At 47.9% G+C, this 26,112-nt stretch overlaps 2 protein-coding genes across 9 annotated transcripts in view; one reads left to right on the top strand and one right to left on the bottom strand.

Moving 5' to 3' along the window:
• LOC145515542 (uncharacterized) overlaps positions 1-26,112 on the bottom strand; it is a 97,058-nt gene that overhangs the window by 24,887 nt on the left and 46,059 nt on the right. The window contains exons 7-8 of one of the 2 annotated variants that reach the window (XM_081516196.1): positions 17,813-17,938; positions 11,142-12,456 (exon numbers count right to left, since the gene is read on the bottom strand). The exons of the other annotated variant lie outside the window; for it this stretch is intronic. The gene's annotated coding sequence lies outside the window, so the exon portion shown is untranslated. Of the gene's footprint in view, positions 1-11,141; positions 12,457-17,812; positions 17,939-26,112 lie in introns of those variants that run through there. 2 annotated transcript variants of the gene reach the window in all.
• Positions 6,229-24,831, top strand: LOC145515540 (cell adhesion molecule CEACAM1-like). 7 transcript variants are annotated; one of them, XR_014060912.1, is made up of 8 exons: positions 6,229-6,399; positions 7,303-7,662; positions 11,966-12,244; positions 13,509-13,787; positions 18,820-18,949; positions 21,556-23,283; positions 23,490-23,807; positions 24,112-24,831. XR_014060912.1 is itself a non-coding variant. In XM_081516188.1 (8 exons), exons 1-8 carry the CDS (start codon positions 6,336-6,338, stop codon positions 21,676-21,678), a joined length of 1,299 nt encoding a protein of 432 aa, XP_081372314.1. In that variant the 5' UTR covers positions 6,229-6,335; the 3' UTR covers positions 21,679-23,441. The 7 variants fall into 7 exon arrangements, 6 of the variants coding, with proteins under 6 accessions (XP_081372314.1, XP_081372313.1, XP_081372318.1 ...); XM_081516188.1 differs by lacking the exons at positions 23,490-23,807; positions 24,112-24,831 and adding exons at positions 19,672-19,724; positions 20,394-20,425 and having other exon boundaries at positions 18,820-18,928; positions 21,556-23,441; XM_081516187.1 differs by lacking the exons at positions 23,490-23,807; positions 24,112-24,831 and adding exons at positions 19,672-19,724; positions 20,394-20,425 and having other exon boundaries at positions 21,556-23,441.

The raw sequence follows: 26,112 nt of genomic DNA, 5'->3' as shown, positions 1-26,112 counted from the left end.
GAATTGGCACTGAAAGTGCTCATAGTAGGGATAAAGGAAAGAATGATGGGTAGATGGGTGGACGCCTGCTTCAGCCCCTGTGTAGTTACTATGGGAGTGCTTAGGGCATGAAGAAATGGACATTCACGTACACGCCCAGCGGTGTATTGGCGCCAGCTTTACACAAGGTAAGGGGTAGGATCCTCCCCTAAATTTTTTGTTTTTGAGATAAAATTCACATAAGCTGACGTTCATGTTTTAGCCTTTTGAAGTGTGGGACCGAGGAATGTGGTCCATCCTGTCCTCCCAGAGTTCTACTGGGCTGCAGATGTCCGGCACCGAAAGCCTGGCAGGCAGGTCAGAGCCCATCTTTGCCTAGGAGTTGGTGTCCAGAGCACTAATCTGAGCCAGAGGGTGACATCAGGACACATAAAGGTGTCTCACACCACATCCCACCCCCACTGTGGGAGCTGCTAGACTCACTCTGCCCAAAAATGTCCTCAAAGACCCTGAGGTGGGGCTTCCCTGGTAGCTCAGCGGTAAAGAATCCGCCTGCCATGCAGGAGACACAGGAGATGGGGCCTCGATCCCTGGGTGGAGAAGATCCCCTGGAGAAGAAAATGGCAACCCACTCCAGTATTCTTGTCTGGGAAAGCCCATGGACAGAGGAGCCTGGTGGGCCACAGTCCGTGGGGTCGCAGAGTCGGACAGGACTGAGCGACTTAGAAGCAGCAGCACCAGAGCATGTGTGCTCAGCCGCTCAGTCGTGTCTGATTCTCTGCGACCCCGTGACTGTGGCCCACCATGCAATTTTCCAGGCGTGGAGACAGAATGATTTGGGGAGGAGAGTGACCACCATCCTTAGACAAAATGATAGACGTGCCTTTGCTTTAAAATGATCCTGGGCTTCCCTGGTGGTTCAGTAGTAAAGAATCCACCTGCCATTGCAGGAAACATGGGTTTGATCCCTGATCCGGCAAGATCCCACGTGTCTCGGGGCAACCAAGCCCGTGCTCCACAACTATTGAGCCTGTGCTCTAGAGCCCGGCAGTCACAACTACTGAGCCCAAGTGCCCCAGAGCGCATGGTCTGCAAGAAGAGGAGCCACTGCAGTGAGAAGCCCGAGTACTGCAACTAGAGAAAAACCTGAGCAACGAAGACCCAGCCCAGCCAAAAATGAATAAATAAATAAAATATACTCGGTTTAAAACACACACGCACACACACACAAGACCTCATGGCTTAGGCTATTCCTAAGGAAAACAGACACGCCAGAGGGGGACCCTCCAGACTGACTGGGTCATGCCCGACCAGAGGTCCAAGAGCATCTCCTCATCTAGCTTACTCCCCACAGTTATTCCAGGAGCACCTGGGACTCTGTGTGAACTATTCTCTCCCTCCTCTGGGGCTCTACGGGTTGAGACACCTGAAAGCCTTCTCAGAGAAGAATACCTCTGAGTTTTTCCCACTCACCTCACTAGGTCACTGCTAAGTTTTCCACCTATCTGTGTTTATCTTGACGGAAACACAAGGAGGTCTCTGCAGCAGAGAAGAGACCATTTACTCAGAGAAAGGGATCCAAAGACTTAGATTGGAATGCCGTATGGATTTATCATTTGAGACCTGCTCACCAGCAACCTGGGAGCCTTCAGAGCACACAGCTTTCACCACGACTGTGAGATACGACTTTGTAAGGAAGCCCCAGCAGCCTTGAAGAGCTAGCTCTGCGATGGCTCTTCTCTGGAGCTCGGAAATTACAGTGGGAACCGCTGCCACAGAGGTGGGAAACCTCAGTGCAATGGGGGTAACTGGATTGAGAGGCAGCAGGTCTAAGAGGCGTTTGTTGTTCAGTTGCTAAGTCGTGTCCAAGTCTTTGTGACCCCACGGACTGCAGCACACCTGGCTCCTCTGTCCTCCACTATTTCCCAGAGTTTGCTCAAATTCATTTCTATTGAGTCAGTACTTAATCACCAAAGGCAAGGTGGGTCATGCTTACCATAATGGACAGTAGAGTCAATGCTGCAATCAGAACAGTCTGACTCAACAGAGAACAATGGCACTGGCTAACTGATCATGGTGTTCCTAAAAATGAAGGAAACAGGAAGTCTGACAAATTCTTACTTGATTTGTATACATGAAAGCGTTCTGAATCAAGTGAACAAAAGTCTAATAAAATCAAGAAAAAAAAAGAGTCAGTATCCCTAAGTCAATTCCTAGATTAAAGGCCCAGAATCCTTGGGGTGTATGTATCTTTTTCAGCACTACTTATAATTGCCAGGACATGGAAGCAACCTCAGTGTCCATCAACATCAGAATGGATCAAGAAGATGTAGTATATATATACAATGGAGTATTTTTGCTGTTTAGTCACTAAGTTGTGTCTGACTCTTTTCCCCATACCTTGTCCTGTTGTCCCCATACCTCTTTCCATCTGGCTGTTCCTGAGTTATGCACGCATGCATGCAGTCACTTCAATTGTGTCTGACTCTTTGTGACCCTATGCACTGTGGCTCTATGGACTCTGCCCATGGGATTCTCCAGGCAAGAATACTGGGATGGGTTGCCATGCCCTCCTCCAGGGGATCTTCCTGACCCAGGGATTGAACCTGCGTCTCTTAATGTCTCCTGTGTTGGTAGGTGGGTTCTTTACCACTAGCACCACCTGGAAAGCCTGTTCCTGAGTTATATCTTTTAATAATAATCCCAGGACTTCCCTAGTGGTCCTGTGGTTAAGAATCCGCCTGCCAAGGCAGGGGACATGAGTGCAATCCCTGGTACGAGAAGATCCCACATGCCTCAGAGCAGTTAGACCTATGTGCCTCAAGTACCGAAGCCCGAGTGCCTGGAGCCTGTACTCCGCAACAAGAGAAGCCACCACAACTAGAGGAAGGCCGTGCACAGCAGCAAAGACCCAGCGCAGCCAAAAACTAATTATCAAAGAAGTAGTAGCCCAAATCGGAGAAGACAATGGCACCCCACTCCAGTACTCTTGCCTGGAAAATCCCATGGACAGAGGAGCCTGGTAGGCTACAGTCCATGGGGTCACTAAGAGTCGGACACGACTGAGCGACTTTACTTTCACTTTTCCCTTTCATGCACTGGAGAAGGAAATGGCAACCCACTCCAGTATTCTTGCCTGGAGAATCCCAGGGACGGGGGAGCCTGGTGGGCTGCCGTCTATGGGGTCGCACAGAGTCGGACACGACTGTAGCGACTTAGCAGCAGCAGTAGCCCAAATACCATTGATCCCTCTCCTGTTACATGGCCTCTCTCTCTGAGCCACACCTGTGGCCCCCTGGGGAATTCCTGCTAATCAGTAAATGGAAAAAGAGAAAACTCGGGGCTAGTTTACAGAGATTTCTGCTTGATGTGCAGACACCACGTGAAAGGGAAAAATTGCAGCATGATAGACCCTTTCTGAAACTTCCCTGAAAGCCAGAGTGAAGAGAAATCCTCTTGGGGGTGTGGGGGCAGGGGAAGGAACTTCAGGCAGGGCACCTGACTGTCCATTTCACTTGGAAGGAGAAATAGCCAGAGGTCTGATTATACACTGATTCACAGGCTGTGTGTGGCCAATGGCTTGGCTGGGCCGTTAGGGATTTGGTTAAGAACATGACTGGAAAATTGGTGTCAAGGAGATCTGGGGAATAAATATATGGATAAACCTCTCTGAATGCTCACTGTTCACCTCAGCAGAAGGAGATTTAAATAATCAAGTGGATAGAATGACTTGTTCTGTGGACATCCATCAGCCTCTTTTTCTTTTTTTAACATTTATTTACTTATTTTTGGCTTTGCTGGGTCTTCATTGCTGTGCGTGGGCTTTCTCTAGTTGCAGTGAGTGAGTGGGGGCTACTCTTCATTGCAGTGGCTTCTCTTGTTGCAGAGCACAAGCTCTATGGTGCGCGGTCTCCAGTAGTTGCAGCCCATGGGCTCTAGAGCCCAGGGTCAGTAGTTGTGGCAGACGGGCTTAGTTGCCCCCGTGGCATGTGGGATCCCCCCAGACCAGGGATCGAACCCACATCCCCTGCGGTGGCAGGCGGATTTTCAACGGCAGGACCACCAGGGAAGCCCCAGTCAGCCTCTTTCCCCAGCTACCCCTGCCTTCGACTGGTGGGCTCACGAATGTAGTGGCCACAGCGGCGAGGATGGAAGTCGTAAGTGGACTCAGCAGCACGGACTTCCACTCACCAAGGCTGACCTGGCTGCAGCCACCACTGAGGGCCCAGTCTGTCAGCCCGGAGACCGGCTGGGCCTCAGGCAGGGCACTGCTCCCCAGGGTGATCAGCCAGTTACCTGGTGGCAGGCTGATTACAGTGAACCATCTCCATGATAAAAGGGCAGCATTTTGTTCTTACTGGGACAGACAGGTACTCTGGATACAGATCTGCCTTCTCTGCAAGCAAATGTCTCTGCCCAAACTACCATCCATGGCTGCCTTGGGGGTCCAGAGGTTGGGAATCCACCCACCAATGCAGGAGACACGGGTTTGATCCCTGGCCCGGGAAGATCCCACACGCCTCAGAGCAGCTAAGCTCATGTGTTACAGCTACTGAGCCCGAGAGCCACAACCACTGAAGCCCGCATGCCCTAGAGCCCATGCGCCGCAACAAGAGAAGCCACCGTAATGTGCACCGCACCGAAGAGTAGCCCCTGCTCACCGCAACTAGAGAAAACCCGAGGGCAGCCACAAAGACCCAGCGCAACCAAAAGTAGAACAAAAAAAAATTATTTTTTAAAAAATAATCTATGATGTTAGGCAGAACAGTGTGGTGTGGGGACTGTTGCATTTCCTCCCTTGTCCACCAGAGGGCACCAGAGTTACTCCACAGCCTCGAATCTCCCCAAGGGCCTCAGACCTTTCTCAGCCCAGGAGTGCCGGACCCACTGGTGTCACCTTAGTCCAGTCCTCCTCGCTCTCCACGCCCCCCACACTGGACTCCATCACCTCCTCCATCCAGCCAGGAGTGGGCCCACTTCACACCATTAGGAACTACTATCCTTCAGGTCTTCAGTGTGTGTCCCTGGAAGCTGTGGCCTCGCTAGACCCCCAAGGAGAGAGAAGGAGGATCCCATCCCTCTCACCAGGCGTTACTCACGCCCCCTTTCCAGCCCCTCAGTCCTTTTCTGGAGCCTTCCGGTGGGAATAGAACACAACCTTCTCACAGCCTTTGAGAACCCTGGGAAGCCCCTCAATGTGACAGTCGAGTCTGACTCTTTGCGACCCCATGGACTGTGGCCCACCAGGCTTCTCCGTCCATGGGACTCTCCAGGCAAGAATACTGGAGTGGGTTGCCATGCCTTCCTCCAGAGGATCTTCCCCACCCAGGGACTGAACGCTGGTCTCCTGCATTGCAGGGGGATTCTTTACTGGCTGAACCACCAGGGATGCCCCCAATGTTACAAAGGGAAATAATATTCTGGTTTGGAAACCCCAGGGTCTCTGTGTGGTGCTGACAGACCCCAGATCAGAACAAGGCAGAGGCCGACACTAGGGGTGGGTCGGCCTCTCAGCTGACTTGTCACCATCAGCCTTGCTATTGAAAGTGTGCTCCACAGTCCAGAATGGTCAGCATCACCTGAGAGCTTGTTAGATGCAGACTCTCAGGTCCACCCCACACCTGCTGAGTCAGGCTGTGTTTCAACAGGATCTGCAGACCCTCCCTGTGCATAGAAGTTGGGGAGAGGCTGCCCCACCCCACATTCTGTAGTCTCTGCCAGGCTGGGCAAGCACGTGACCTGTGCAGCTGCTGAAGCAGCTTTTCTAAGGTGCCTCTTGGGGGTTCAAAGTCTTCATGAAGCTCCACAGGTGGTTCCCATGCACGGTGGGGACAACGTCCCTGTGACAAGAGTTCCTGATGCACCTCCTCCCCACCCCCCAGGCTCCTGCTCTGAAGGAAAAGCCAGAAGGGGAAGATGAGACTAGAGACTGTGGAAGCCGGGAGGCTGACTCTGCACCCCCAACTGAGAACTATGGTGGAACTCCCAGGACGCTGAGCCCCAGGGTGGTACTCTCCCCAACAATGGGGGAAATTGCATATCTGTGTGTGTGTCTAGGGTGAGAAGTCAAGCTACAAAAGGCAGAAACAGCAGCGGTTCTCAGGCAAATGAAATGTAACAGAGAGGGAAGAGGGAAGAAGAGAGAAGCCAGACAGGGAATGAGAGGGGAGGGGGAGGGCGGGGCCTGGGCAGAGACCCCGCCCCCGGGCCACAGACCCAGCGCAGTGCTCCTGCCCCAGGAGGCCCAGCACACAGGGGGAAGGACAGCAGAGCTCACACAACAGACTGCAGTGCTTTTGAGTGTTTCTGGAGCAGAAGTTCTCACAGAGAGAGGGACACAGTAGACAGCAGGCACCATGGAGACCCCCTCAGGCCCTTCCCGCAGACGGTGTGTCCCCTGGAACAGGCTCCTGCTGTCAGGTGAGAGGGGACAATTTTCAGGGAGTGGGCAGAGACAGTTTTCAGGGAAAACAAGAGCCTGGGTGGGATCTCTGAGGCAGACAGGGCTCTGAGAGGGAACAGAGGGCTTCTGTTCAGATCTGAGGGGAGAGGACAGGGAGCAGGGTGGGGGCAGGGGCTCAGCCACAGGAGACTCTCCATGAACTAGAACTGGTGAGGGGCGGGAAACCTTCTACCAGTGTAGGTTTTACAGGTTATTCTTCACTGAGCAGTAACTGTTGAAAACTGATGACAATAATAATAATTTATGTCTGGTGTCATTACAGAAAAACACTTAAACAGGACACTAAACATTGTCCTTACCCTGGACCCTTAGAAACTGACAAATAAAACCAGGCTGTGGAATTCCTGGGAACTCTCATTCCTTCATCCCCAGGTACTAATGTCTGGAGCCTGGTCCTGGCACTGGGTTTCAAGCAGGATCAGACAAGCCTCTGCCCTCACGGAGCTTACATTCTATGAGGAGGAAGACAGACAAGCAAAGAGATCTAGAATGTGCTGTCAGGTGCTGACAGGCATCATGCAGGAAATGGAGCAGGGAAAGGTCAGCAAGTGAACATGGAGGGTCTATAGAGCAGGTGGTTATGGGGAGGGGCGTCTCCCAAGAGGCCCCTGAGTGTGAGCAGGTGTGTGAGGGCAGCGAGGGAGTGAGCCAGGGGACAGCTGGGGAAACAGGAAATACCAAGCCCAGAGGGGCTGAAGTGATGGGGGCCATGCTGCTGACCTTGAACCACACACACACACATATACACACACACACACCAGGGATGTGGGATGAAGAGACCTGTTCAGGACCCAGAGCACCATTTTCCCATCCCCCACACAGGTCAGAATATTAACTTATTTCTCTCTCTTCCCTCCTAGTCTCACTCTTAACCTTTGGGACCCCGCCCGCCACTGCCCAGCTCACTATTGAAACGGTGCCCCCTCTTGCTGCAGAAGGGTCGGATGTTCTTCTACTTGCCTACAACGTGACAGGGAATCCTCTAGGCTATGCCTGGCACAGAGGAGAAAAGGTGGACAACAACCAGCTAATTGCATCATACAGAGTAGACACTAATGTAACTACCAATGGGCTTGCGCACAGCGGTCGAGAGATATTTTACCGCAACGGAACCCTGCTGATCCAGAATGTCATCCAGAAAGACACAGGATCCTACACTCTGCTGGTTACAAAGGATGATTTACAGACAGAAATACAGACTGGACACCTCCACGTACACCGTGAGTGCTTCCTCTCTGACCTCGGGGTGCTGGGGTGGGGGGCGGGGTTGAATTCTGCTCTGACAGACCCAGATGGTACCTCCATCTCCTCTACATTATGTCCCGTGTTGGGGTTTGAACATTTAGTGCAGGACACACACCGTGGTGACAAACTCCAAAGGGTCAGAATTCCATTCAGGGGATCTGGACCCTGCAGACACTGCAGAAAGAAGGACGGTCTGATGGGAGGGACTCAGCAGAGGGAGAGCACTCTCAGCCCAGCCCCTGGGTCCCTCCCTGCGACCATGACCCTGAGGAAGACCCTGCAGGACTCAGTAGGGGCCTGGCCTGAGGGATCCTCAGAGAGAAGCTCAGGCCCACGGGGACCCTGTCCCAGGGTCCCGGCTCCAGTGACCGTGGAAAACCTGTGCCGCTGGTGGGTGTTGGCCTCCCAGGCGGAGCTGACTGGGGCGGATGATTCCCCAGCTCCCTGCGGCCAAGGTTTCTGAGCAGGTCACCCGCCAGGGCTCAGCCCCAAGAGCTGCGTCTGAGCAGGGGTGGAGTCCAGTCCTTCCCCTGAGACTCAGCATGGAGAGCAGGCTAGGCTGGGTCCCCATGCTGTTAGCCGACCCCCTGGGGGTCAGAGGAGACTCCGGAGGAAGGTCAGCGTCCCCAAGAAGGACCAGAGGAGAGAAGACGCTCCCGGCAGCTCCTCACCCCGCAGCGGGCAGCCCAGGGAGCCCTCTCCTGTGGACACAAATAATAGTAGAGGCAGGGTTTTCTGTTTTAAAAACATTTATTTATTTATTAGGCTGCATCGGGTCTTCATTACATCAGACAGGATCTTTCGTTGTGGTTCATGGGTTTTGTTGCTCCACTTAGTTACTCCGAGGCCTGTGGGATCTTAGTTCCCCAACCAGCAGAACCCGCATCTCTAGCATTGCAGGGCAGATCTTAACCAGGAAGACTTACCAGGAAGTCCCTAGACACACTTTCTATATCCAGCTTTAGACCAGCTAATTATTAATGATTTAAGGTTAATATACAGACAACATGGCACTCCTGACACCATTTACCATTTATTCTATTTTACTGAAGACAAGCTCAGTAAAATACAGGGAGGTAACAGTCAGTGAATCAGAGTCACACAGACCATGAGTGACCAGTCAGGGGAAATATGTGTGGAAGGGTCAGGCCAACATCACAGCCCCACCCTCTCCTCCCTCCCAGGGGCCTTATTATGCATCTAAGTACCCAGAAACAAAGTGTTGGTTCAGATCCTTTCTTCTTGGGCATCCTCAACCAGCAGGAGATTCTAGTGTGAAAAGTCAGGGGAAATGGACAATTAATCTCGTTTACTCTGGAACTAGAGCTTCCCTGGTGGCCTCTAGTGGTAAAGAACCCACCTGCCAATACAGAAAATGTAAGAGACACAGGTTCTATCACTGGGCCAGGAAAATGCCCTGGAGGAGGGCATGGCAACCCAGTCCACTGTTCTGGCAAATTACCTGCATCAACAATCAAATCAATGACAGGAATGTCCAGGCCTCCCCTCCTTAGGTAGCCGATGGACGAGCTCCTTGCACTGAGTGAACCAGCGGTCATTTATTGGCTGGTTACTGGAGGTGTTGGGTCTCACTCCCACTCAAGCAAAATGGAAAGGATTCAGTTCCTCACTCCCCAGTCTATACTTGCAGCCAGCACAGGGCCTGACAGGCTCTCTGTGTCTTTGGGGAAGGAAGGATAGAAAGAATAAGGACGGATGAATGATCTGTGATCTCTTCAGGCGCTGGAATCTGGATGCAGAGTCCTAGGAGGCTCTGGCCACGCCTGCCGTCTAAGTCTCCAGGGAGGGGAGCCGTGTTTATCCTCTGACCACCTGCCCCTAAAGCGCACTGGGAGCCGAGTCTCACCGCGACTGTGGGGGCTGCTCCGCCGTGGGAGGGTTTCCAGGGGTAGGGGGCAGGGGTCCTGCTTCTGGGCCGCAGTGAGGCTCTTGGACCTCTGGATGTTTGAAGTCACCTGAAACCCCCACTTTGAAGTCGCTTGTAAATGGACGTTTCTCGCTCTCTGCTCTTTCCATGTCTCTCACCTTCCTGCTTCATTTCAGCCGGGACTGGCCCTGCTCTGCACAGCACCCCGCCCTTAGATTCGTGCGTGCACTCTCAGTCATGTTAGACAGTTTGCTCCTCTGTCCATGCAATTTTCCAGACAAGAATACTAGAGCCAGTTGCCATTTCCTTTTCTAGGGAATCTTCCCAACTCGGGGATCAAACTCACATCTCTTGCATCTCTTGCATTGGCAGACAGGTTCTTTCCCAGCTGAGCCACCAACGAAGCCCCCGCACCCCATCCTTGTTCATTCACTTAGTCATGTCTGACTCTTTGCAACCTTATGGACTGTAGGAGCTCTCCAGGCTCTTCTGTCCATAGAATTTTTTCAGGCAAGAATACTGGCAAGTGAAAGTGAAAGTGTTAGTTGCTCAGTCATATCTGACTCTTTGTGACCCGATGGACTGTAGACTGCCAGGTTCCTCTGTCCATGGAACTCTCCAGACAAAAATACTGGAGCAGGTTGCCATTTCCTTCTCTAGGGAATCTTCCTGAACTCATGTTTCTCACGTTTCCTGCATTGGCAGACAGGTTCTTTACCAGCTGAGCCACTGGGGAAGCAACCCCCAACCAAACTCTTAAGCCTTCCACAGATATTTCCCCAAATAACTGACTGTGCCCATCCTGGCTTGTGGCCAGGCGCACCCTCCCAGGCGATAGTAAAGGACTCAGAAATCAGGGAGCAGCAGCCTCTGTGGGGCTCCAACACAAGCCACTTTCCGCAGGTCACCAGGAGAATGAGCTTCAGCTTTGCCCTGGTCTAGGGGTCTTTCCCGCCATGGTGCCAGCCAGTGGAATCATGCCACATGACAAGGATATGTAGCTCCCCCTCACCAATCTATATCATAGGGTGGCATGCTCTCCAACAATGAGGGACCCACTGTCTTTTCACTCAGCCTTGGCCCAACTCAGACAAATTTGATCAAACACTTAGTTGTGTTTTCTGAGGCCGAAAGAAAAAAAAAAAGCATGCCACACACCTGTGGTGGGCCTGCCTGATGTGCGGTGGAAACTGGTGACAGGGACCTCTTCCTCTAACTTTATTAATAGAACACATATCATTTCTGGGCTTCCCTGCTGGCTCAAATGGGAAACAATCTGCCTACAATACGGGAGACCTGGGTTCAATCCCTCTGTTGGGAAGGTTCCCTGGAGAAGGGCATGGCAATCCACTCCAGTGTTTTTGCCTAGAGAATCCCACGGACAGAGGAGCCTGGCGGGCTGCCGTCCGTGTGGTTGCAAAGAGCCAGACAAGACTGAACGACTGAGCACATATCATTTCTGTTCATTGAGATCATTCCTCCCTTTATAAAACAGAGACTCAGACTTGCCCTCTGATTCATTTTGTCCTCTTTTTCTTTAAACTTTAATGCCCATTTATTTATTCATTTATTTGTGGCTCTGCTGAGTCTTCATTGCGGCACACGAGCTTTCTCTAGCTGCAGGGAGTGGGGGCTATGCTTCATTGCAGTACACAGGCTTCTCACTGTGGTGGCTTCTCTTGTTGCGGGGCACGGGCTATAGGGTGCATGGGCTTCAGTAGTTGAAGCACCCAGGTACTAGAGTCTAGGCTCAGTAGTTGTGGAGCATGGGCTTAGTTGCCCCATGGCATGTGGGATCTTCCCATATCAGGGATCAAACCCATGTCCCCTGCATTGGCAGGCGGATTCTTTACCACTGAGCCACCAGGGATGTCCCTGTTATTTCTGCTCAAACACCCAGTTCCAGGCTGTGCTGCCCAGTCTTCTCGAGGTTTAAGGACTAGGGGAAGGTCCATCATTACCCATCTCTAGGAAACCTCGGGAATTGAGGAGACGGTGAAAACATGTCTCCATCAGGCAATGTAGGTCTGTGCAGCTTGAAGGGACTCAGGACCTGCACAGTCCAGGTAAGCACTCCAGGGCCAGGCAGGCAGTCACCTGGTCAGGGAAAAACTAAAAGAAGAAGCAAGTGGTCTCTGACTCACAGGCCTGGAATTCTGCTATCAAACTCTGATACTTGACTGACACTTGAGGAAGTCTGTGCTTCTTCCAGATGGCCTCACACTCTCTGAGCTCAGATGTTCATGCATTTGTCTTGTGATACACAGACCTGCCTTATTCTCTAAGGGCTCAGTCTGGCTGAGAGGTGAAAGATGGCAACCCTGATTGAAAACACTTTTAGAGGAACCCAAGGTATAAAAGGGGCGATGTTCTCTCTGTTATCTGCTCAGAGGTGCTGCCCACACCCGTCATCAGCAGCAACAACTCCAGCCCCCGGGAGCACGAGGACACTGTGGTGTTAACGTGTGGAGCCGAGACTCAGGACACCTCCTACATCTGGTGGATCAACAATCAGAGCCTCCCCAACAGCACCAGGCTGGAACTGTCCGAGGACAAGAGGACTCTCACTGTGTTCAATGTGACAAGGAATGACACAGGACCCTATGTGTGTGAAGCCCGGAACCCAGTGAGTGTCAGCCGCAGTGATCCGTTCACCCTGAATGTTCTCTGTGAGTAACCTCTGTTCCTATGTGGTCCAGGCCGCCTGGCTGAATCTACAGTGCCAGAGGCCAGGCCATACCCATCCCTCTCAGGACCTTCACCTTTGGACACCCAGACTGGCCATGACTTCCTGTCCCAGGCAAGTCCAAGCAGGCCCAGCCTTGAGCCAAGTCTGGGAGGGGATGGACTGCTCTGTCTTGAGAGGCTCAGGATCACCAGCCTGTGATGGGAGAAACAGGTTCATGTTTCAGACTCAGGATGAGTGAAAATGAAGGGGTAGTTATTGTTGGGAAACTGTGAAACAAGACTGTCCCTGGCTCAGAAAGATACTTAACTCTGCTACACAGTCCAGGAAGGCTGAGTTGGGCCAGTCTAAGAAATTATGTAACAGAAAGTGAATGCCTCCCCTACTTTATGGAAAGTCCCCTTGGCTCCAGAGATACAGAGCTGGCAGGCCTGCCTTCACAGAAGTGTAAATAAGGAATGGGACTTGATTTTTTTTAAACTGGAGGATAATTGCTTTACAATGTTGTGTTGGTTTCTGCCATACAACGTGAATCGGCCATAAGTATACATAAGGTCCCCTCTTTCTTCAATCTCCGTACCCCCACCCAGGCTGTCACGGAGCACCAGGCTGAGCTCCCTGTGTTATACAGCAACTTCCCACTAGCTAGCTATTTTACATATTGGGGACTGAATTTTTTTCAATTTATGTATTTTTATTTACTTATTTGGCTGCACTGGGTCTTAGTTGCGGCATGTGAGATCTTCTAGTTGTGGCTTGCAAACTCTTAGTTTCAGGATGTAGGGTCTAGGTCCCGGACCAAGGATCAAACCTGGGCCCCTTGCATTGGGAGTGTGATGTCTTAGCCACTGGACCACCAGAGAAGTCCCTGAATTTTTTTATAGTCAAAGAAAATTGTGGGGAAATGTCCATGAAAGTTAATTTTAAAAAAACAAAACCTCCACTTGATGATGAGGATGTTAGACATATGGGCTGAGAAGAGAGCCCCAGTGCTGATACTACAGAGATGTCCAGGGACACCGGTCAGGGGTCATCCCAGGGTACCTGGGGGTCAGAGAGGAGGTACAGTCCTCTCCTTACAGACCATCAATGAAGAGAGACTCAATACCTTGATCGAAGACTCAGGGCCATCCTCTGGGTCACCTTTACAGATTCACTGGGGCCCGGGACTGGCTGAGATCTCTGAGGAGGGAGCATGGCCCAGGCTCCTGGCCCACTCAGTCAGTCACCCCTCTGTCTCTCCACAGACCCAGTGGCACAGCCCTCCCTCCAAGCCAGCAACACCACGGTCACAGAACACGAGGGTCCCGTGGTCCTGACCTGCCTCACAGATGAGACTGGGGTCTCCATACGCTGGTTCTTCAAAGGCCAGAGTCTCCTCCTCACAAGGGGGATGACATTGTCCCCGGACAATAGCACCCTCACCATAGACCCCGTCAGCAGAAAGGACGCTGGGGATTATCAGTGTGAGGTCTCCAACGGGGGCAATTCCAGCAAAAGTAACCCCCTCAGGCTGCATGTGAAATGTAAGTGACCATTTGCCTCATGCTATATCTTTCTGGGCAGATTATTCTAACAATGGTGTGCAAAATGAAGAGAGCTCACAGTGGGCAGAATATCAAATGAGACCACTACAGGGTTTCCGAGGTGGCTCAGGGGTAAAGAATCCGCCTGCAATGCAGGAGACGAAGGTTTGATCCCTGGGTTGGGAAGATCCCCTGGAGGAGGAAATGGCAACCCACTCCAGTATTCTTGCCTGGGAAATCCCTTGGACAGAGGAGCCTGGCGGACTACAGTCCATGGGGTTGCAAAGGGTCGGACGCAACTGAGCAACTGAATACACACACACAGTAAACAGATGGCAGAATGAATATCAGCTCAATCTCTAAATCAAATACACTTAGTTTCTTCTCCTGGGTTTAGCATTTTAGTGTAACTTTCACAAGATTCGTTTGGGTTTTTTTTTCCTGTTACCATTTTTTAACGTGAAGTATACATAAAATATATAATTTTAGCCATTTTTAAGACTGCAGCTCAGTAGCATTAAGTACATTCACATTGCTACTATCCATTTAGAACTTTTTCATCTTATTAAAAACTCTGTACCCCTTAAACAATAACTTCTAGAAGTCCCCCACCTCAAACCCTGGCCAACACCATTTTACTTTCTTTGTCTCTATGAATTTGATTATGCTAGTTTTTTTGTATAAGTGGAATCATGTTACAGTTCAGTCGCTCAGTCGTGTCCAACTCTTTGCAATCCTGTGGACTGTAGCACACCAGGCTTCCCTGTCTTTCACCATCTCCCAGAGATTGCTTAAACTCATGTCCACTGAGTTCAATGATGCCATCCAACCATTTCATCTCTGTTGTCCCCTTCTCCTCCTGCCCTCCTCCCAGTATCAGGGTCTTTTCCAATGAGTTGGCTCTTTGCATCAGATGGCCAAAGTAGTGGAATCATATAATATTATAATTATCCCTTTGGGTCTGATTTATTTCACTTATTAGCATTATGTCTTCAAGGTCGCATCCATGTTATAGCATATATCTGAATTTCATTCCTTTGAAAGGCTGAATTACATTCCCTTGTATGTGTATACAACATTTTATCAGTCATAAGTTGATTGTCTTTTCAACTGTTTCCACCTTTTGGCTGTTGTGAATATGCTACCATGAACATGGATGTATAAGTATCTGTTCAATCACTGCTTTCAATCTTTTTTATTTTGGCTGCGCTGGGTCTTAATTGCAGCATGTGGGCTCTTCATTGTGATGTGCAGGCTTTCTTTAGTTGCAGTGTGATGGCTTCTCTTGCTGTGGCACATGGATTCTGCGGTTGTGGTGCACGGGCTTAGCTGCTCCGAGGCATCTGGGACCTTAGTTCCCTGACCAAGGACTGAACCCATGTCCCCTGCATTAGAAGGTGGATTCTTAACCACTGGACCACTAGGGAAGTTCCTGCTTTCAATCTTTTGGGCACACAACCAGAAGTGGAATCATTGGATCAAATGGCAATTGTTTGTCCAACTGTTTGATAAACTGCCATGTAGTTTTCCACAGTGGTTGTACCATTTGCATTCTCACCAGCAATGCACAAAAGTTTCAATTTTTACACATCCTTGCAAACACTTCTTGTTTTCTGTTTTTTTTTCACAACCATTCTAAAGGGTAAGAAGTGATAGCTCACTGTGGTTTTGATTTGCATTCCCCTAATTACTGGTGATGTTGAGCATCTTTTCATGTGCTTATTGGCCATTTGTCTGTTTTTTTTAATTTATTGGAGTATATTTTACAATGTTGTGTCAGTTTCAGGTGTACAGTAAAGTGATTCAGTTATACATATACATATATTCATTCTTTTTCAGACTCTTTAGCCATATAGATTATTACAGAATATTGAGTAGAGCTCCCCATGCTATAGAGTAGGTCCTTGTTGGTTATCTATTTTATATATAGTAGTATGTGTATGTTAACCCCATGCTCCTCATTTATTCCCATGCACACACATTTCCCCTTTGGTAACCATAGGTTTGTCTTCTAAATATGTTGAGTCTGTTTGAGTTTTGTAAATAAGTTCATCTGTATCACTTTTTAAAATTAGATTCCAAAAAATAAATAAATAAAATTAGATTCCACTTATGAGTGATAGCATATGATATTTGTCTTTCTCTGTCCAACTTAGTTCACTTAGTATGAGACTCTCTAGGTCCATCCATGTTTTTGCAAATGGGATTATTTCCTTCTCCTAATATCTGAGTAATATTCCATGGTACATGTATGTACCACATCTTCTTTATCCATTCCTCTTGTTTACATCTTCTTTAATTTCTTTCAGTAGTGTTAATTTATAATTCCTAAAAGTATAAATCTTTCACCTTCCTTGTTAATTCCTAAGTAATTTTTTCTTTTTGATATTATTTTTAATATCAAAATAGAATAAAATTTTCTTAACTTCCTTTTTGAATATTTTATTGTATATAAAAGCAACTGATCTTTACATGTTGATTTAGTGTCCTTCAACTTTGATGAATTTGTTTATTAGGTCTAATGGTTTTCTAGGAAATCTTTATCATTTTCTACATATAAAGTCATGTCATCAGCAAACAGAAATAATTTTATTCTTCTTTTGCAATTTGGATGTCTTTTATTTCTTTTTCTTGCCTAATCGCTCTGGTTAGTATGTCCAATACTATTTTGAACAGAATTGGAAAAAGCAGGCATTGTTGTCATGACCCTGATCTCAGAAAAGAAATTTTCACTCTTTCACCATTTAGGACGATGTTAGCTGTGGGGTTTTTATATATGGGCTTTATTATGTTGATGTGGTTTCCTTTTTTTCCCAGTTTTGAGTGTTTTATCATAAAAGGTTAGTGGGTTTTTGTCAAATGATTTTATTTATTTAACCTCCTTACTTTATATATCTATTCATATATTCTATTTCTTTATGATTATATCTTGGTAGCTCTCATGTTTCCAGGAATTTGTCCATTTCACAGAAGTTATCCAATTTGTTGGCATAGGATTATTCCTAGTACTCTTATACTTTGTATTATTTTTGTAGAATTAGTAGTAATGATTCCACATTCATTTCTGATTTTTGTAATTTGAATCTTCTCTTTTTTTCTTAGTCAATCTAGTTAAAGATTTGTTAATTTTGTTAATCTTTTTGAAGGACAAAATACTGGTTTTATTGATTCTCTCTGTTTCTCCATCCTCTAATTTATTTATCTCCATTCTAATTATTATTATTTCCTTCCTTCTGCTAGCTTTGGGTTTAGCTTTTTTTCTTGTCCCTTAAGTTGTAAATTTAGGTTGTTGATTTGAGATCTTTTTTTAAATATAAGCATTTACAATTATAAATTCTTGCACAAGATTCTTAACTTCTCTGAGCCTCAGATTCCTCAAGTGAGAACTGCAGTAAAAGAACCTTCTTTATGGCATTTTTTCCCACAGATTTAATGTAATATTCAACTAAACCCTTAGCAAAATACCCACACAGGGAAAATTTTCCAAAAAATTTAGCTGCTATAATTATTACTATTATCATTGCTGTTGCTGCTGTTTAGTCACTAAGTCCAGTCCAACTCTTTGAGGCCCCATGGACTATAGCTCGCCAGGCTCCACTGCCCATGAGATTTCCCAGGCAAGAATACTGGAGTGGGTTGCCATTTCCTTCTCCAGGGGATCTTCTCGACCTCACTAGGCTATATAAAGTCAGGGATTCCTAGGACGACTTGACTCTAGATCCACATCTCATTAGCTATATGGCTCTAGGTTTTCCACCATTGTAAACCTCAGATTTTCCATCTATAAAATGGAAATAATATCTATCTGACAGGGTTATTATATGAATTAAATGAGATATTTGGGAAATATATAGCACAGAGCCTGGCACAGAGTATGTACATCATAACAATAGCTAACATTAGCATTAATTTTCAGTCTTGAGTTGAATGATGAGGACCACTGAAGTAAAAAAGGAGAAAGAGAAAAAAGGTGTTATATATTTGGGGAAGGAAAGCATAAAGATCCACAGGAACATGTTACTTACTAAATATGGAAGAGAGGAAACAGGGGTGGTTGAGTACAAGGTTTCATGTCTAGTACGATAGTTTTCATTCCGTGAGATGCAGCCAAGATGGGATTACACATCTAAGACATTCATTGCAGAAAATGCCTGTGAAGGAAAGTGAGGCAGGAGTGGGAGGAGCCTGGGAGGGTCCTCAGACCAGGATGCACATTGGATCCCTGGGAAGGAGGAAGTTTCAGGCTGCAGTGCAGTTCTTAGAGAGTATCTGCAAAGCTGGCAAGGAGCTCTTGAATTAAAAGTCACCCATCACACAAAAAAATTTATTTCTCACAGAATTGGGATTGATTTCATATTCCTGCTGGAAAACTGTGTGAAGGATGGTCTCTTTGCAAAGGGGTAGTGAATTCAGAGGGCCTTCCATCAATTAAGTCCCCACCATAAGACACTTCCTATGGTTCAGACGGTAAAGAATCTGCCTCCAATGCAGGAGACCTGGGATTGATGCCTGGGTCCGGAAGATCCCCAGGAGAAAGAAATGGCAACCCACTCCAGTATTCTCGCCTGGGAAATCCCATGGACAGAGGAGCCTGGCGGACTACAGTCCATGGGGTCACAATGAGTCAGACATGACTGAGGGACTAACACTTTCATAAGACACCTAACAGGTGCATATTCATGGCAGCCATACCTGGTACCCAAATAAAGATGTAACCGTGAAAAGATGGGAAGTTATATATAACATACAAAAATATCCATCATCAGTCCTTACATTTCCAAAGACTTCAAAAATATGAGTGCAGAAAAGCCAGGTTGGAATTGAGGAAAGTAGTCACCAACCTAGAAATACAGTCAGAGAGGAAAAAATCACAAGGATATAGTCGGTTAGTCACCTCACAGCAACCTTCCACAGAAAGTTTATACCTTGAAGGAACAAGTAGAGACTATTTCATATTGAGTTATTTCCCAGAACCCCTCCCACTTTAAAATAATGTCGCCTTCATTCATTCTTCTCTTTTTTTCCACAACAGATAAATCGACAGCAGAAAGTTCCTCTGACCTCTCAGCTGGTGCCATTGTCGGCATCGTGATCGGAGCCGTGGCTGGGGTGGCTCTGATAGCAGCCCTGGGGTATTTTCTGTACCACAGAATCACTAAGGGGTATGCCGCCTTTCCTCTTGTTCCGCTTTCTCAGAGGCTGACTGCCCTGCTTGGGAGAGGGAAGAAGACTTCGTCTCCGTCTCTGGCCTAGATCTGCTCCTCAGTCTTCCTAAAGCCCTGCTTCTCGGCACTGATTCTTATGGGTCTCCTCTTCCCTGGTCTTCATGCTTCCTGTACCCTCCTCTCTCTTGGACATGGCTATTCCCACCCCCATCCAGTTTAGAGGGGGCAGAGCCAATTGTGTTCCTCGTCCCAGGCAGGGAAACCAAGGTCCAAGAAGGAAAACTAATGAGGACATGAAAGGAGGAGCAGGAGGAAGGGAGTCCTGTGCTCTGTTGACCACAAGAGCAGGAGGAGGGAGGGACAGGACTAGAAGAGAACCTAAGAAAAGCAGGAACAACCAAAGGCCTCCTGGGCAATAAATAAAGTGAGAAATAACCAGCATCTACCTACAAAAGGGGAAAGATGTCCAGGTAGAAATAGAAGCAGTTGAGATGAATGGCCATAAATGTTCTGAAGAGCCAGTAAATCAGAGAGGAGTAAATGTGAGAAGAGGTAATGGGTAGATTGAAGACGGAGGTCCTAGGAGGAAAGAGGACCAACCAAGGTAAAAATGAACATGGAGGAGCCCCAAGGAATCCTGCCGACATTGTGCTTCCTAATTCAAGGAGCAAAGATCCTGTGCCTGGGAATAGTAGTCACTGTGTCTGATATTTATTTAGGGCCAGTGACCAGCGCGATCTCACAGAGCACAAATCCTCAGACCACAACCACAGTAAGTAGAGCCACTCACTCAGTGAGAGCTGGTTTGTTCCACCACATGCCCTGACCGACCAGGGAATCCCTACCTTCTGAAATATGAGAGGTGATCTCACTCCCCACCCTCAGTTTGGCACAGGTCCTCACAGCCTTCCTAGTCATGTAAGAGTCCCCAGAGACATGGCCCCTCTGAGGCCACACAAGCCAGGCAGCCGTGAGATGGCCGAGCTTCCAGGAGCCCTTTTCTCATCCTACCTCCTTCCCCCTCCTGCCTCTGTTATGGATGTGGGCATCTCCTATGGTGAGACTTTCCCTGTCTCTGGTGCTCTGGGTGCTGTGGGCCTCAGCCCCTCCTGCCTCTGGAGCCTGCTGCCTAGACACACACCTGTGAGACACATCTGGGCAAAACTCAGGCCTTGTGAACTGGCAGAAATCTTCAGAAGTGCACTGGGGCCTCCCCTCAAGCCCACCACCCTGCCCCACCACCACCTCCGTCTAATGCCTTGGGGTCTGGACCACAGACTGAGGGAAGCAAAATCCTAAAGTCTTAATCATGGGCCCCCACCCTCCCACAACCTGCCACCTCCTTCAGCTAGAAGTCACATCAGCTTAGGAACAGCACTTTCTGAGGCCATAAGGCAACTCTGCATTTTCATGGGTTGATGACTCTCCTTTGTTTCCCCAGGTCAGGGCCACTCTGACAGTTCACCTGAAAAGGTAAACACAGCCAGTTTCACTGGCTCCTTTTCTCATGGAAATATCTCTGTGTAGAATGGGTTAGTCTTGTAGACACAAATGTGAAATCAAGTTTGGGTCAAAGTTCCTCACTGCAGCAACAAAGAAGCATTACTCCCACGAGTCCACCTCACTGGACTTGATCCCGGCTGGGACCATGGACAAGTAACTTAACCTCATAGAGCCTCAGCTGAGTCCTCTGTAAAATGGGTGCTGCCTACTTCACAGAGGAGGTCAAGGAATTAAGTGACATAACAAAGGTAAAGCACTCAGCACAGTGGCCAGAGCAAGAAAGGCACTAGATCATTCTCCCTCTTCTGCCTCCAGTCTGACTCTGCTCTTACTGACAAATGATAATTTCCAATCTTATAGACCTGAGGTCTTGATTCCTTTACTTTCTAATACTTTTACTGAATTTTTCTCATCTTAATCTTCAACAGAATACACATATAAACTGAAAAATGCTTCAATCATAAGTATTGGGTTGACCAAAGCTTGTTCGAGTTTTTCCGTGAGATCTTATGGAAAAACCTGAATGAGCTTTTTGACCAACTTAATAATTTTAACAGTGTATAAGTTTTCACAAGTTCATATCTATGTAAACAGTACCCAACCACTTTGTAAAAATCAACCCCCCTCAACACATATACATACACACATACACACACACACACACACACACACACACACACACACACACAAATTGCTCCAATTACTTCCCTCTGAAGAGTAAGGACTATCTTCACTTCCAATGTATTAGATTATTTTGACCTGATTATGTGCTTATATAACTGAAAACACTGTGTACATGGGTCTGGCTTCTTTCATTCAAAATTGTTTTGCAAGATTCATTCATATGGTTGTGTGTCTTTATTGTCTATTTATTCTTATTGCTATGCCATCGTATTCCATTGCAGAATCCCATAATTATCCATAATGTTCTAATGATCATTCAATAGGATGTTACTAAGCAGAGAAAATAGGTAATAAAAGCCCTTCTCTGAAGCTAAAAGTTTCAAAGTCGTAAGAGCATGGGGTGCTGAGTCACCCTGGACAAGGTGAGGGTCTGGCCTATGATGCTGATTTAACTGACTGCTGCTCATGCCTTTCAGGTTAATGAAGTTGAATATTCCTCCCTGAACTTCAATGCCCAGGAATTAAAAAAGAAAGCAACTTCAGCCTCCCCATCTCGAACAGATACAGAAATAATTTATTCAGAAGTGAAAAAACAGTAATGAAACCTGTCCTGCTTGTTGCACTGTTGACTTATTCCAAGTTTCTCATCGCCATCCCTAGGAGATCCCTCTGCCCTCAGGGAAAATGAGAAGAGAGCCTTCCCCTTGGACCGCTAATGAGGCTCCTCCAGGCTGCCTGGTCACAGCCCCTCCCTTCAGTGTCAGTAGATGAAAAGGCACATCCATGAGGAGGTCTGTAGGAAACCAAAACTTCCTCATCATTGAAATCTAGCAAAGTGGACCTTGGGAGAAAGTTGCCAGAACCTCTGCCCCTCCCCATTTGCTGACCTAGACCAGTTGTAAACTTGTGTATTCAGAGCACATTCATTCCTTCCCACCTCAGTCCTGTCCTACTGAGTCTAACTTCAATTTGCCATAACCTGGAGAATTATTTCTTATCCACTGAAATGCCTGTGCCAGAAAAGAAGAGCAAGAAGAAGGAAAAGGAAGAGCTTCTGCACTCTGAAGCCCGGTGTGAACCCACCATTCACAGGAAGACACGTACATGACCTCTGAGCTGGGAAGTTCTACATCTTTGTCCACTTTCAGGGTTGTCTACCTGCAGGATCAGGGACTAAGCAACTTACTACTTAGCCAGAATACCATCTAAACCTTTGAAAGCTGGCCTTCAGAGAACTCACTAGAAGCAACTAGAAAACAACTTCTCAGTGTTCATAAGTGTGTCTTGATGGAAGCTGCAAAAAAAATGCACATACTGTTTTAATAATGCTATGGGCTTTATTCAAGGCAATGCCCGGAGATCAAGGGGTCATCGGTTTATGGGGCAGTCAGCTCTTACCAGATACAATCTGCTGGGATTGGGGAAAGGACTTAGAAAGTTACCCTGCAGAGATTATTTAAATAATGGTCAAAGAATGTACAGTTTGGGGGTATTGGTTGTTTTTTCCCTTCCTTCTGAGACATTCTGCCATTTTAATTTTTGTAACTGCTTGTTTATGTGAAAAGGGTTCTGTTTAATTTGCTACTTAAGCCAATCTGACCACTTTAGGGGGAAGAACCTACCAAAGCCCCTCATGTCCCTCTGGCCATGAGCTCCCCAAGCCTTTTGTGTCAGGGGCTCCGCAAAGAAAATAAGAAGTAGTAGTTTTCTACCTTCACGGCCAGGAATGGGTCTCACTCCTTTTCTCGACATCTCAGGCCAGTCATCAACCCCCTTCTCTTCTGTGTTCCCGCCTGTGCCTGTTCCGTCCATCTGCCCTGCCTACCTTCTCAGGACGCCTTCTTGAGAAGCAGGAGCGCCCTGAAAAGAACACGCCCCCTCGCTTTGTTGGCATTGTTTACAGTCCAGGAAGCCGCACTGGTGCGCACGCTCCTTAGGACACAAGGGGCGGATTATGACTCAGCCGTGGGTTTCTTGAAGAGCCTCTGGAGTTCTTCTCCCATGTGGTCCACGGGACCCAATGTGTCGGCATAGAAAGGGAGGAAGCGAGGAGGAGGCGTGCCTGCTTCCCACCAGCCTTCTGCACAGACGGGGCCTCCTTGGGCTGCTGAGAGAAAGGCTTTATTCCACTTTCATGATGGACCTCCTGCTGTGTGGAACTCGCCCCCACCAGAGAGGGGTGGCTGGGAGCACTCTGTACTCAGGTACCTCTTTCAGGGTTTCTCACCCTGACACAGACTGTGTACACCTCCCCTCATGCACGCACTTCTGCGTAATTTAATTTTACCCGGCTAAGGCCACTTCTGAATGATTTATAAAAATTGCTCTATATTTATAATAAATATTGTATATCAGATATCAACATGCTGCCTCGAAGTTGGTACTGCTTTCTGCATTCCCTTCTTTACAGGCAGAAGAAACAGAAATTGCTCAACAGGGAGTCAGAGTGAGCCTGTTTCTAAGTCCAGAGGTATTTGATCCTGGGATCCGAGAGCTCAATAAATTCATGTGCACACCTGCTGACAAAGCGCGTCCACCTAAAGCCACAGGTCACTGCTCCAACCTGCCTGGAAGGACCTGCCTGTCTTCCTCTGGGAGAGAAGATGATTTCATGAGTAAAAGGTCTGCTAGGCTCTTCGCTGGGGACACACCGCCCTGCCCCCGCAGAAGGCTCCAGTGCCTCCCGTGCCTGATACAGCGTTCACTCCCACAGTCTCCATGGGCTCAGGTGTGTAGAAATCTCTCCAGCATCTCCTGCCTCCTTTGTTCCCTGTCCCTTTTTCTGCCCCTCAGAGAGTCAGAGCTCTTCCAACCAGGATAACCTTCCTTTATTAATTCCACCAAGAATTAGCCTGTCATCTTGTTTCCTTCACACCCAAGCAATTTGAACGTGTGCTGTCTTTCCCCTCTTCATCCCCTGATTTTCCCTGGCCCTCTGCTGTGGTGCCCTGTTCCCAAGACCACTGGAAACAGCACTAAAATCAATACCCAGGGGGATTCCCTGGAGGTAAAAAATCCACCTTCCACTGCAGGGGCCACTGGTTGATGCCCTGGTCCAAGAAGATCCCACATGCCATGGAGCAACTAAGTCCATCTGCCACAACTACTGAGCCTGTGCTCTGCAACAAGAGAAGCCACTGCAATGAGAAGCCCACGCATCACAACTAGAGAGAGAGCCCTCGCTCTCCGCAACTAGAGAAAAGCCCGTGAAGCAATGAAGACCCCGATCGGCCAAAAATAAATAAATACTTTATTATTTTTTTAATTGGCAGTAGTAATTGATGGCCTTGGACTTCCCAGGTGGTGCTAGTGGTATAAAGAACCCAACCACCAATGCAGGACATTGTAAGAGACAAAGGTTTCATCCCTGGGTCGGGAAGATCCCCTGGAGGAGGGCATGGCAACCCACTCCAGGGTTCTTGCCTGGAGAATCCCATGGACAGAGGAGCCTGGTGGACTACAGTTCATAGGGTCCCAAAGAGTCGGACACAACTGAAGCAACTTAATGCACATGCACGCATGCAATCAATGGTGTGAGAATTCACCTCAGAGGGTAGAGTCAACTACAAAGGTGCTCTTGAGGGCTCTTGGGGGTAATGGAAACATTCTACATCTCAATTCAGGTGATGATCACATGCGTGTGTACAGTTACCAAAAATCAAATTATATACTTAAGATCTGTGTGCTTTCTCATGGATTTTAATTTTATTTGAATTTTTAAAAATAAACAAAGGAGCGGTTTATTCAACCTATCAGGTACAAAGCATCTGTATTCATTTTCTACTTTTGCCAAACTACGACAAATTTAGTGACTTAAAACAACACCCATTCTTTAACTCACAAAATTCAGTTCCTTGAAGTTATAAGCCTGAGGTCCCTATCAGTTCAGTTCAGTCACTCAGTCATGTCCGACTCTTTGCAACCCCATGAATCGCAGCACACCAGGCCTCCCTGTCCATCACCAACTCCTGGAGTTTACCCAAACTCATGTCCATCAAGTTGGTGATGTCATCCAGCCATCTCATCCTCTGTCGTCCCCTTCTCCTCCTACCCCCAATCCTTCCCAGCATCAGGGTCTTTTCCAATGAGTCAACTCTTTACATCAGGTGGCCAAAGTATTGGAGTTTCACCTTTAACATTAGTCCTTCCAATGAACACCCAGGACTGATCTCCTTGAGGATGGACTGGTTGGATCTCCTTGCAGTCCAAGGGACTCTCAAGAGTCTTCTCCAACACCGCAGTTCAGAAACATCAATTCTTCAGCGCTCAGCTTTCTTCACAGTCCAACTCTCACATCCATACATGACTACTGGAAAAACCATAGCCTTGACTAGATGGACCTTTGTTGGCAAAGTAATGTCTCTGCTTTTTAATATGCTGTCTAGGTTGGTCATAACTTTCCTTCCAAGGAGTAAGTGTCTTTTAATTTCATGGCTGCAATCACCATCTGCAGTGATTTTGGAGCCCAAAAAAATAAAGTCAGTCACTGTTTCCACTGTTTCCCAATCTATTTCCCATGAAGTGATGGAACCAGATGCCATGATCTTAGTTTTCTGAATGTTGAGCTTTAAGCCAACTTTTTCACTCTCCTAGAGGTCCCCATCAGTTCAGTTCAGTCGCTCAGTCGTGTCCGACTCTCTGCGACCCCATGAATCGCAGCACGCCAGGCCTCTCTGTCCATCACCAACTCCCGGAGTCTACCCAAACTCATGTTCATGGAGTCGGTGATGCCATCCAACCATCTCATCCTCTGTCGTCCCCTTCTCCTCCCGCCCCCAATCCTACCCAGCATTAGGGTCTTTTCCAATGAGTCAACCCTTCGCATGAGGTGGCCAAAGTATTGGAGCTTCAGCTTCAACATCAGACCTTCCAATGAACACCCAGGACTGATCTCTTTTAGGATGGATTGATTGGATCTCCTTGCAGTCCAAGGGACTCTCAAGAGTCTTCTCCAACATCACAGTTCAAAAGCATCAATTCTGCGGCGCTCAGCTTTCTTCACCGTCCAACTCTCACATCCATACATGACCACT

Source organism: Giraffa tippelskirchi, chromosome 7 (genome assembly GCF_054371585.1).
Source record: "Giraffa tippelskirchi isolate mGirTip1 chromosome 7, T2T-mGirTip1v1.2.pri, whole genome shotgun sequence".
NCBI classification, from domain to species: Eukaryota; Metazoa; Chordata; class Mammalia; order Artiodactyla; family Giraffidae; genus Giraffa; species Giraffa tippelskirchi.
The sequence above is the reverse complement of the archived record's forward strand: the minus strand, read 5'-3'. Positions and strand labels throughout refer to the sequence as shown.